This window comes from Carya illinoinensis, chromosome 11 (genome assembly GCF_018687715.1).
Source record: "Carya illinoinensis cultivar Pawnee chromosome 11, C.illinoinensisPawnee_v1, whole genome shotgun sequence".
Taxonomy (NCBI): Eukaryota; Viridiplantae; Streptophyta; class Magnoliopsida; order Fagales; family Juglandaceae; genus Carya; species Carya illinoinensis.
The window spans coordinates 12,390,727-12,402,982 of NC_056762.1; the positions used below are offsets into that span (position 1 = coordinate 12,390,727).

Below are 12,256 nucleotides of genomic sequence, written 5' to 3' on the forward strand. Positions count from 1 at the left end.
TATTGAAGTTTTCTGCTTATTCAACATTTGACCTGAAGCTCTCTCATATACCCCCAATAAGGAGTATAGTCTAACCCATTCATTCACCAAGGCTCTACAGAAAATCACATAGTCATCAACAAATAGAAGATGGTTCAACCTTATCCCATCTCTAACTACTGTTGTGACTCTTATATTTTCCATTCTTTTAGCTTTCTGCTGCAGCTGACTTAGACCTTCAGCACAAATTAAGAAGATGTATGGGGATAGATGATCCTCTTACCTTAACCCTCTTGAGGGAATAAAGCTTCTCCTGATGCCCAATTAATCATCACCTTGTAGCTCATAGAAGAAACATAATTCATGATCAGACTCACAATTTTCTCCCCAAATCCCAGTCTCCTCATCATGGCCTCAAGTAAAGGCCATTCCACAAAATCGTAAGCTTTTGACATATCGAGTTTAATGGCCATACTACCAACCTTCCCTCTCTGCTTCTTCTTCATTGAATGCAACATTTCATAGGCATTCATAATGTTATCCGTGATCAACCTACCAGATATGAAGGCACTCTGATTTGGAGATATAATCTCAGGTAGCACTACTTTGATTCTATTAGCCAAGACTTTGGCAATTATTTTATACAACACGTTACATAAACTAATAGGCCTATAGTCATTTACTTCTTTTGGGGCCTTTATCTTGGGAATCAAAGTAATGGGGGTTTGATCGACCCACATTTTCATTTCCCCATGCTTCAGAAAGTCTAAAATAGCCCTACATGTCTCCTCCCCGACAATACCCCAATGCCTTTGATAAAAGTTAGACCCAAACCCATCGGGTCTAAGGGATTTAAAATCTGACATTTGCTTCAAAGCCATCATTACTTCCTCAGCAGTAAACTCCCTTCCCATCATCTTCCTCCAAAACTTCATTTATTTTCCCCTCAACACCCATAACATTAGCTTCTAGATCAGTGTTAGAAGGATGTGTTGTATAGAATAGATCAGAGAAATAACTCAAAAAAACCATTTCCACCTCTTCCTTGTCACAAGTCTCCCTCCTCGAAGAATCAACAATTTTTTCAATAACATTCTTCTTTCTTCTTTGATTTGCACAGACATGAAAGAATTTGATGTTTCTATCCCCTTTTTGTAACCAATGTATTTTAGCCATTTGTCTCCACCATAGATCCTCTTGGTTGAAGAGAACACCCAGCTCCATTTTCAACTTCCTTATCTCATCCATCTTCTCTGGACCTTCCCCATTCTGAAGTATTTTCAACTTTTAGTCTTCCACTTCATCTCTTTTTCTCTTGCAACGACTGAGTTCCTACTCCACGTGCCCAATGCTTTTCTACATTCAATGAGAGATACTTGGACCTTGCCCATTGGATCATCACCCACCCCCCTTTTCATCTATTCTTTCTCAATTATTCTGCCACACTCCTCATCTAACTCCCAACCCTTCTCATATCAAAACAACCTTCCCCTATATTTTCTTTTCCTTAACTCTTTATTACATGAAAACAAAAGGGATCTGTGATTAGAAACAGAAGTCACCATAACCTTAACCTCCACTACTGGAAACAAACCGCTCCACTCTTGATTAGCCACTGCCCGATCCAATCTTTCCTTTATAAAAATGTTATCATCGTGGCCATTGCTCCATATAAACCTATACCATTTCCAACCTAGATCATGTATCATACCTCATTCAAGGGCCTTCCTGAACAAATCCATTTGTTCTTCTTTTCTCTCCTTACCACCCATTTTTTCTTCTTGAAAACAATCTCGTTAAAATCCCCCTCCACACACCAGTCAATCTTAGCTGGTGGTTTGAAGGATTTTAAGAGAACCCATGAGAGACTCCTTAGACTCTGGTCAGGGTGCCCATTGAAACCAGTCAATAACCACTTGGCATTTCCTTCATCTTTTCTCACCCAAACATTGATATGCCTTTGGGAGTAGTTTTCAACTTCCACCATTTCCTCATCCTTCCAGAGCATTATTAACCCTCCACTCAAACCCCTCGGTTCTACTACTAGACACCCATCAAGCTTCAGTTTCCTCTGCACAAAACCTGTCTTCCTTACTTTCATTCTAGTTTCCATTAAGAAAACTATCTCGAGTAGCTTTTCCTTTACTATAGAGCAAAGGATCTGAACTGTTCAGGGGTCCCCAACAGTTTCAACTTAGTACTTTCATAACTCTTGGCGGGGTTGACAAGCAGCCTCCACCAATCCCAAGTCATTACTCTCTTCCCCCTCCTTAAACACCTTCTTCAGTTTTTTCAAATCAGCTTCCCCCCACTCACCCTTCATCTCCACATTTAAGTCTCTTTTCTTTTTTGATGACATAACGGGTAAGGGTAAGGATTTAGACATACCTATCTCATTTACTCTTATCTTCCACTTTCTTGCACTGAATAAGATCTGCCCTTAGGCACGAGCCAAACTGCTTATGAATCCCACTACTCTTAGGCAATCGAGACATCTCACCATCGCATCCCTTCTCACTATGCACTACCCACCCCCATTGGAAACGGATTCGAGGCAACTTCTCGTATTTCAGATACACCCAAATACTACATCCGTTCATTTGTATAAACCTACCTCTAACAACCGCTTTATAGAGAGGTAGTTCGACTCTTATCCTAAAGTATAATCCCTATCCTATGCCTTCATCGGGAACATCCACATCCACAACCTTCTCCAGTGACTTACCAATTTGAATTCCGTACTCCCTCGTCATACACATCACTGGTAAGTTATGGATTTGGATCCAGAATAACTCACTTGGGAGCCATCACTGTTTTGGTTGAGTAAAATCATCAAATAGCTGGAGAATGAACAATTGATTATTGAAGAGCTATGGTCGACCCTCCAGGACTCTCCTCTTATCAGCCACTAATCCAAAGGTCACTATGAATAGATTACTCCCTAATTCTTGGAATGTAGTAGGTCTGCTCTCACCTTCTAGATTTTCATCATCGTTGAGGCTAGAACCTCCTTCCTAATCCGCCGATCCACATAGACTTTTCCTATCAAACTACGCCCCCCTTTCTCTTAGGAAACTCCCTCTAGTTCACCATCCAACTTGATCATTTTTGCTTCTTCCTCTTTGAGATGTAGATTCCTACACAATTCCTCCAATCCCTCCACTTCGTCTCCCAAACTCTCCGCCACAAGCAAAGAACTTCAGAGGAAAAAACTCTTCCCATCACCTCTATTTCTAACAGAAAGCAGAAAGGAAAATGACAATGGACATGTTATTATACTATAGTATTACATGTTATTAACTCATTATACTTGTACTATACTAGATTACTAGTGTCTAACTTATTCTTATTATAGTCTATAGACTTTTACTATAGTGATTAATTATATATTATTATATTAATTTCTAACTTAATGATATACTAGATTTAGTATTATATATTATTATACTAGTGTTAATATATTAGTATATATGTTACTATGTTAATATACATTAATATTACATGTTATTATACGTTGGTTATCATATATTACTATTACATGTTATTATATTCTAGTTATGAATTTAACTAACTTTATAAGTGATAATGATGACTGTATAGAAAAATATATATATATCTTTTATAATATATATACAATATCAGAGTCGAAAGGCAAAGTCGATATGTTGGAGTAGGAGCTGGAGTCAGTCTTACTCCACCTTTGACTTTGACTCCGATTTAAAAAAAAAATCCAATTTTGAATAGTCAAATTCAAAATTAAATTTTCACATTTTTGTTCAGTTCTATGCTTCTATTCTGAATGAGCAAAAATTTGAACCATGCACGCGACCCGTTCTCTCCAAACGAAAGAAAATGGATTTCAAAACCCCCTCCCCCCATTGTGTCAAAACATAACGAGCAAACATTAGAAATATGCACGCATGCACGAGCTACTCCCACCGGTTGTTTTTCTTACATGCGAAAAAAAGTCTTAAAAAAAAAAAAAAAACAGAAAAAAACAGAAAAGAGCGTTAAAAATTGGAATAATGCGGGTGGCGGACAGATGCAGGAAAGGGGCCTCCTTATATTTTGGCCTTTTCCTGCCCTTCTGAGTTTGGACTCCATTTTGACTACTCCTCCTCGCCTGTCTCCCAACAACTGTGTGCTCTCTCTCTCACCAAATTTATATTTAATTTCTGTTAGCTTTAGCGTTTGCTTTTAGATCTACCAAATACGCAATGTTCTTGTCCTTGAAGCGAATTCTTACACCTACTTCCACTCTACTCTTCTTTTGAACCTTCTCCTCTCGTCCTCGAGTCGGAGAGACTTCAAACCCTAGATCTGAAAATGCTGCAGGTTCGACACCGGCGGGACTCGACCCCGGCCACCACGAGGTGGCAGAACAAGGTAATCTGTCACAATGCCGGGGCATTTTGTTTCTAATTCTGGAACATATTGAAGTATTACCTCATTAATGTATCTTTCTCCTTTTTTTTTTGACTGGGGGTGTGTTTTGGAGAGCAGTTTGATGAGAAGTTGGAGCAGTGGCCGCATCTCAGCGAGCTGGTGCTATGCTACACCACTGACTGGGTTAAGGATGAAAACAAGTACGGCCACTACGACAGCATCGGCCCGGTGTCGTTTCAGAACCAGATATATGAGGGCCCCGATACTGACATCGAGACTGGTAATTATGGTTTTTTACTCTACGACAAATGCTGCTGCATTTGCTCAAAATGAACGTGTTAGTTTTCTGTTTAATCTAACTCCTAATAATACATATCCATATTTATATTTTTAATGAAAAGATAAAAAGTTCACCCAACTGTACCCAAGCTATCCAATAGAACTTTCGGTAAGATATTCGTTGGTATTAATATGAAAGTAAAAAATTTTAGAAATATTGATAGAAGATATGTCTTGCCGCAAATAGTCTACTAAAAAGTAATTTACTGAAAACCATAGAAAACTCAATAAAAGTATTAATCTTGAACCCCTTGAGGTTGGCTCAAGTGGTAAGGGTCTTGGTCTTGGGTTGCATCCCGGGTCTAAGCATCAAACACTTGGGTGCAAACAATTTCTTGAGCCACGACCTATCATTGAAAAAACTGATGATCTACCTGATCTCTGTGGCGTGGGCTTGTTACATGGGTCTGGGGTTTAACCGTTTAGAGTGTTGTGTCTGCTCGGTTATCATGGCTTCTCATCATAAAAAAAAATTAATGTTGGAAAAATTCTTAATTTTGCTGTCCATGAGACTCTGTGCTGGAATCTTTTTGACTGGTTAATGTTTTGTGGTTATTGGAGAAATTTAATCGTCTAACTGCGGTTTGATTCTAGACATAGTGGTAGTATATTTTCTATGTACAATGCTTTACCTATAAAAAAAGAAAAAAAGATTTTTTTTTTTACATACAATGCTTTCTATTTCTATTAGACAAATTAGAGCCTCTATGGCTATATTGCCTTTTTCGATTGTTCTAGATTGAGTGTTGATATTGATAGGGGCCTTTTAATTTCACCCGTCATCCAAGCGAGAAATCGGATGAGGCTTGTTTGTGTTCGCCATGGATGGAGTTTTCTGATCTTATATTTGGACTAAATGTTATTGATATGCTGTTGCTAGACATTCCAGCTTGGTTTAGATAGGATTGTTTTCAATCTCCATTGAGTGGGAAGTACACTTTTCTTGTGTGTCTCAAAAGTGGCTGATTGGACTTTGTTCCAGTCCTTTTATTATTCTCTTATATTGTGGAGATTTATAGGGAGACAAATCCTAAGTTCGAAAAAATGTGGGTAAAGTTAAAAGGCTTCTTGTATGGAGTCAAGTAGTGGTGGGGCTTTTACTATTTTCAAGGTTCTCCAAGTTTTATTTTGGTGCATCAACTGAAAGCATTGAAAACTGATTTACTAGTTTGGAATAATAGGTGTTTGGAAATATTGGAAAATAGAAGAAGCTTTAATTTTTTTTTGTGTGAAGAGTTACAAGGCCTTGATGTTATTGAGGACGATAGGCCATTGTGTGATGATGAGAGGTTGAAGAAGAAAACAATAATTAATGATTTGGAAAGGACAACTATTTTGGAGAAGATATGTTGGGGATAAAATATTGAGGGCTTTGCGGCTGCTATAGGGGAATAATGTATGAAGTTCTTTCATAGGGAGGTGAATTCACATAGAAGAAATAATTCCATTGATTCCTTGATGGAATAGTTTCTTTTGGTCCCTTGACAATCAGGGATCACATGGTGTAGTTCTACCAAAATTTGTGCATCAAACAATTGAATTGGTGGCCTAGGTTGGATAGGCTTTTTTTTTGTCCTTGAGGAGGTTGTGGTCTTATGTTTTGGAATACCTTTTGAGGGGAGCAAGGTATAACATCCCAAGGAAGGCCTAAGCCACTTTTGGGCCCATATTCTAAAAAGACTAGTTGATGGTACAGTTAGGGCCCATTGGAATCATTATAAAGAGCAACAACTTCTCCCTCCCTAGCAGCCTAGACCCTATTTAACACCTATACTCTTATACTCTCTCAACGCGGGGTATCTCAATCTCTTCTCCTTAAAATTTTTAATGGGCCATTTCATTAGAGGTGGCATAGTTCAAGTTCTATATTTTTAGTTGAGGTTTGTTTTGATGCCATTTGTAACGTCCAAATAAAGGCCCAAGCCATATATGGGCCCATACTCTTAAAGGATTAGTCTATGGTACAATTAGAGCCCATTGGAATCATTATAAAGAGTAAAAAAACTTACCTCCTAAGCAATGTGGGATCCATATGGGGTATTACTACCTATATTCACTCAATATGAGGTATCAAACGAAGTGTGGGAGCTAGTGATAGCCTTGAATGAAGATAAGGCACTAGGTTTGAATGGTTATTCCATACCCCTTTTACAAACTTGTTGGGACGTAATGATGGAAGAATTATGAAAGTGTTTCATGAGTTTCACTTGGAAGGCAAACTTGGGAAGAACCTTAATGCCACTTCCATTGCCCTTCTTCCAAAAAGGCTATGGGTAGTTAATGTTGAGGATTTTCAGCCTATTAGCCTAGTGGGTGGTGTTTATTAAATTTGGCTAAAGTTCTTGCCAGCAGGCTAAAATAAGCATTATCAAAGATCATTCCAACCCTCAAAATGCCATTGTTAATGATAGATTAGGAATACTTAAAATCTTTTTTTGATAATTAATAAGAGTTTTATTACCATGAATAGGCATAGCCCAAGGAAGAAAACTCTATGTCGAGGTTGGGAGATTTTTTAGGTCCATCAGTTGTGGGTGGATAATTTTCTCTCTCCTTTTTATTTTCTCTTTGTACACTTTTTTCTCTTTTCGTTAGTTGGCTGGTGATGGTGTTCTTGAGAGTTTGAGTGAGTGATTATGGCAAGAATAAGAAGGGACATGAGCATGTTTTATGCTATTACTATTGATCTTAAATTGTTTGAGGTAGTTAGAGTTGGGCGATGGGTGCACATTACTGAAAAGGGATGGAAGTTGGTGAAAAGCCTTCACTTGGAGTTAGCCATGAGGGGTGAAGGAGGGAGTTTTATATAGCTCACCGTGAAGGAGATAGAGGCTTCATAGCTCAAAGGTGTTCTAACTCCCAAGGGGGCATTCATGGCGTTGGTGGAATACAAACAAGGTGGTCGGAGAAATTGTATTCTCATTCCGGAAGGTAGAGATGGGAGTGGGTGGAGAAAACTAGCAGGGTTTTTGAGGGAGGTAGGTAGAGAAGGCCGTGTAGTTGGGATGTAAATTCAAACGGCAATGGCAGTGACGTCGGTAGCCCAACCTTCGAAAAATTCGTATATGGAGGCTCTTTAGAAACCCAGGACAGACAGGGCTCGAGGAACTGTAGCAAGCACGGGTACGAAAAGGGGAGTTTCCATCTCTGTAGAGGGGCAGTGTGGAGGGGATGGTGGAAGGGGTGATGTTGGCCTTAATAAGGAAAACTTACTTTGGGCTCTGTCAGAGATGCAAGACCAGTTAGGTGAAGTGCAGACTAGCGTAGTTGGTTTGATACGATATGTAGAGGAGGATAAAGGGTAGGGATTGTTACTGGGCATTGGGGAGAACAAGAACTTATTGAAATGGTGCGTTGAGGGAGCAAAGGAAGTGGGCATGGGCTTGGGCCAAGGGGATGGGTCTGTTGGAGGAAGGTTGGTGGGAGGGCTCGAGAAAGATTAAGGAGTGTGGGCTAGCAGTTGGGCCGGGCTTGGGGAAAGGCCCGAAACAGGTTTGGAAAGTGACTTGAAAATAAGGTTTCGGCGTATCGGGAGAGAGGGGGGAGGCTAGCACGACATCACCTACAATGGACTTGATACTGCCACCACTCGTACAAAAATTGTCGCCGACCCTTGGCGAGTCTTCTGGTGGTGAGGTAGAGCCGGTGTTGTCGCCGGAGAAGGAAGCATGAGATACTGTGGCTGTGGTGGGTCTTCAGGTGCTGGATTTTGAAGAGGGGGAAATTATGGGGAACAACGAAGAAGGTGAAGGGAGGATAAATGTCTGTGAAGGAGGTGGAGAAGTCTTTGGGTTGCCACAGATCATGCCGACAAGTGATGGGCTGTCACAGAATGTGTCGATGGAGGGAGAGGAGTTACGGGTTGCTAAAGATTTGGTGGTTTTGGCGAGGGGGAAGGAGGTGGAGAAGGGGGAGGGGGAAGGGGAAGGCTCTTTGATCCTCTTTGAACCTTCCACTTCAGAAGGTGAATTTACAGGGGAGGATCCTTCTCCTATACGTATCATGCCACCCCTACCTATTGAGTAGGTTATGAAAAAGGTGGAGGAATTGCAAAGTGTGGTGGGGATTTCATGTGAAGGATATGCTGAGCAATTTAGGGCTTTGTTAACTACAATAGAGGCAGGCCATCTTCGACAGGGAATAGGGCAAAAAAGAAGCAGGGAGTGGAAGCGGCTGGCTGGTCCATTAATTATGATGGAAAGGGGGGAGTGCAAGTCGTGGTAGAAATAAAGGGAGGGCTGGAATAGTTGATTAATGCAGCCCAAAATTCTGAGTTTGAATGAGATAAATAAGCGCCTCCGAATATGATCCTTGTTAAGACAATGGAAGATGGACATTATCTGTTTGTAGGAAACAAAGCTAAAGCTTATTACAAGAAGAACTATCTAGAGTATTTGGAATTGTCATTATGTAGGATGGTCATATTTACCATCAAAGGGGGCTTCGGGTGGAATTTTGGTTATGTGGGACAAGAAGGTAGTGGAGAACATTGATGAATTTGTGGGAGAATACTCGGTGGGATGTTCTTTGAAAAATTCTGTAAATGGTTTTGAATGGACTTTTGTTGGGGTTTATGGCCCTAATTTGGATAGTGAATGACGGTTACTTTGGGATGAGTTGGCAGGCTTATGTAATGTGTGGGATGTTCCTTGGTGTATTGGCGGGGATTTCAATGTGACAAGATTTCCAAGTGAAAGATCGGGGGAGGGGTGACAAAACAATGCTATGATGGAATTCTCGGATTTAAGGAGCTATAACTCATGGTCTTACCCCGCATGGGAGGTGATTATACTTGGTCTAATAAACTTGGTCAAGGCCGGACAGATTCCTCATTTCCCCTTCTTTGGAAATGCAATTTCCAGAATTATGTCAGAAAAGGCTTCTTCGGGTATGCTCTGATCACTTTCCCATAGTGTTAGATCGTGGAGGAAGTCCAGGGAAGACCATTCAAATTTGAGAATATGTGGTTAAAAACAGAGGGGTTTGTGGAATTGGTTAGGCAATGGTGAAATTCATATCAACTAGAGGGCACTCCGAGCAAGGTATTGGCTGGAAAATTGAAAGCTTTGAAGGTGGATTTGAAGACATGGAATGAACAAGTATTTGGTAATGTAACCACACAAAAAAAGAATCTCCTACAAGAATCGCAAAGTTTGGAGCGCATAGAAGATGAGAATGGATGCAAAGGCCAAGTTGTCTCAGAGGTAGCAAGGTTGATATTAATGGAGGAGATCTCGTGGAGACAAAAGTCAAGGGCATTGTTCTTAGGGAGGGGGATAAATGTACCAAGTTTTTTCATCGATTTGCAAACTCACATAGAAGGTTTAATGCCATAGAGTCCATGACTATTGAAGGAGGTTTATCATTAGACCAAACAGTAATTAAAGAACATGTTGCTAGTCATGTAGAACAATTGTTGACGGAACCTTTTGCATGGAGACCAAAAGTAGATGGTCTAGCTTTTGAGGCCATTGATCAGAACTATATGGTGTGGTTAGAGAGACCATTTGAAGAGGAAGAGGTACGACAAGTAATTAGAAAAATAAATAAGGATAAAGTGCCGAGCCCGGACGGCTTTACGACGGCATTTTACCAAACTTGTTGGGAGGTGGTGGAAGGGGAGGTTATGTAGGTCTTTCAGGAATTTTTCTTGTTTGGAAAATTTGAGAAAAGTTTAAATGTTACTTTTATTGCACTTGTCCCTAAAAAGGTGGGTGCAATAGAGGCACAGGATTTCAGGCCTATTAGCCTAGTGGGCAGTATGTACAAGATAATTGCCACGGTTCTTGCCAATAGGATGAGCACAGCTATGGAGAAAATTATTTCTAAGTCCCAAAATGCATTTGTGAGAGGTAGATAGATATGGGATTCAGTTCTAATAGCTAATGAATGCTTGGACAACAGGGTTAAGTCAACTAGATATGGAGAAGGCCTATGACCATGTCAACTGGAACTTTCTGTTTTATTTGTTGAGAAGATGTGGCTTTGGGGAAAGATGGTAGGGGTGGATGATGCATCGTGTGTCAAACGCCCGTTTCTCGGTTTTGGTAAATGGTGATCTTGTGGGTTTCTTTAATAGTTTGCGGGGGCTACGACAAGGTAATCCACTATCACCACTCTTATTTATTTTGGTGATGGAGACTCTTAGTAGAATGATATCGGTTGCTGTAGAGGGGGGCTTTTTTTCAGGATTTTCAGTGGGGGTTGCAAACCATGGCTCCACCACTATTTCTCATCTCTTGTTTGCAGATGATACACTGCTTTTTTGTGAGGATAAGACAGGACATATTCAATCCTTGAAGGCCATCTTACTATGTTTTGAAGCTGTATCTGGATTAAAGATAAACCTTGCTAAAACGGAGATGGTTGTGGTGGGGGAGGTAAGAAACATTAGTGGAATGACCAACATATTGAGATGTGTGGTCTCTTCGCTGCCATTGAAGTATCTTGGTTTTCCGTTGGAAGCAACTTTCAAAGCCAAGACAGTATGGGAGGAGGTGGTAGAGAAATTAGAGCGCAGGTTGGCCGGGTGGAAAAGGTTATAATTATCGAAAGGGGGCATATCACACTTATAAAGAGCACTCTATCTAACCTTTCCGCATATGTCTTGTCGTTATTCCCCCTTTCGGCAAGCATTGTACCTAGGATAGAGAAAATCCAACGTGATTTTTTGTGGAGTGGTCTAGGTGATGAGTTAAATTTCATCTAGTTGGTTGGTATAGAGTGTGTACCCCTTTGAGAGATGGTGGGTTGGGGGTTTGTAATGTTAGGCTCTTTAATAAGGCTCTGTTAGGGAAATGGTTGTGGAGGTATAATCATTGGAGGGAAGCTTTATGGAAAGAGCTGATTGATGCGAAGTATGGGAGTGCAAGGTGGGGTTGGTGCTCTAATGAGGGGAGACGGGCTTATGGGGTCGGGTTGTAGAAGTATATAAGGCAAGGGTGGGGGGAGTATTTGAGTAACACTAGGCTTTGTTTGGGGGAAGGCAGCAGAATTAGCTTTTGGGATGATGTATGGGTGGGAGATATGGCTCTTAAGGATGCTTATCCTAACATTTTCAGAATTGCACGAGTTAAGGAAGTTATTGTGGCTGAAGTGAGGACAATTAGTCATGTTTCTCAGGTTTGGAATATCAATCTCACTAGAGAAGCTCAAGATTGGGAAGTGAGTGTGCGGGGGGAGTTCTTCAACCTGCTGTATAACATCTCCATTGGGGTTCCAGCTGAAGACAAGATGGAATGAAGACCTTCTAAGAATAGGAAATTCTTGGTACACTCTTTCTATGATACACTTTCAGCTCAAACTAGGCCCAAGTTTTCGTGGAAGAATATATGGAGGAGTAAAGCACCTCCCAAGGCTGCGTTCTTTGTTTGGACAGCAGCCCTAGGGAAGATCCTTACTATTGATAATCTAAGAAGGTGGGGACTTATAATGAAATAGTGGGGAAACAGTAGACCACTTACTCTTACATTGTGATTTTGCAAGGGAAATATGGAATTACTTTTTCAGCAGCATGGGACTAACTTGGGTAATGCTGGGAAGGGTGGTAGAA

The 12,256-nt window shown here is 40.6% G+C and overlaps 1 protein-coding gene across 3 annotated transcripts in view; it reads left to right on the forward strand.

Annotated features, from left to right (window-relative positions):
- The first annotated feature begins 4,021 nt into the window (after positions 1-4,021).
- The window catches only part of LOC122281549 (guanine nucleotide exchange factor SPIKE 1), a 63,281-nt gene continuing 55,046 nt past the window's right edge, over positions 4,022-12,256 (forward strand). For 2 of the 3 annotated variants that reach the window (XM_043093130.1, XM_043093132.1), the window contains exons 1-2: positions 4,022-4,365; positions 4,483-4,645. In XM_043093130.1, coding sequence (XP_042949064.1) covers positions 4,306-4,365; positions 4,483-4,645 — 223 coding nt within the window. In that variant the 5' untranslated portion in view covers positions 4,022-4,305. The remainder of the gene's footprint in view (positions 4,366-4,482; positions 4,646-12,256) is intronic. The other variant, XM_043093131.1, reaches the window with a different exon arrangement.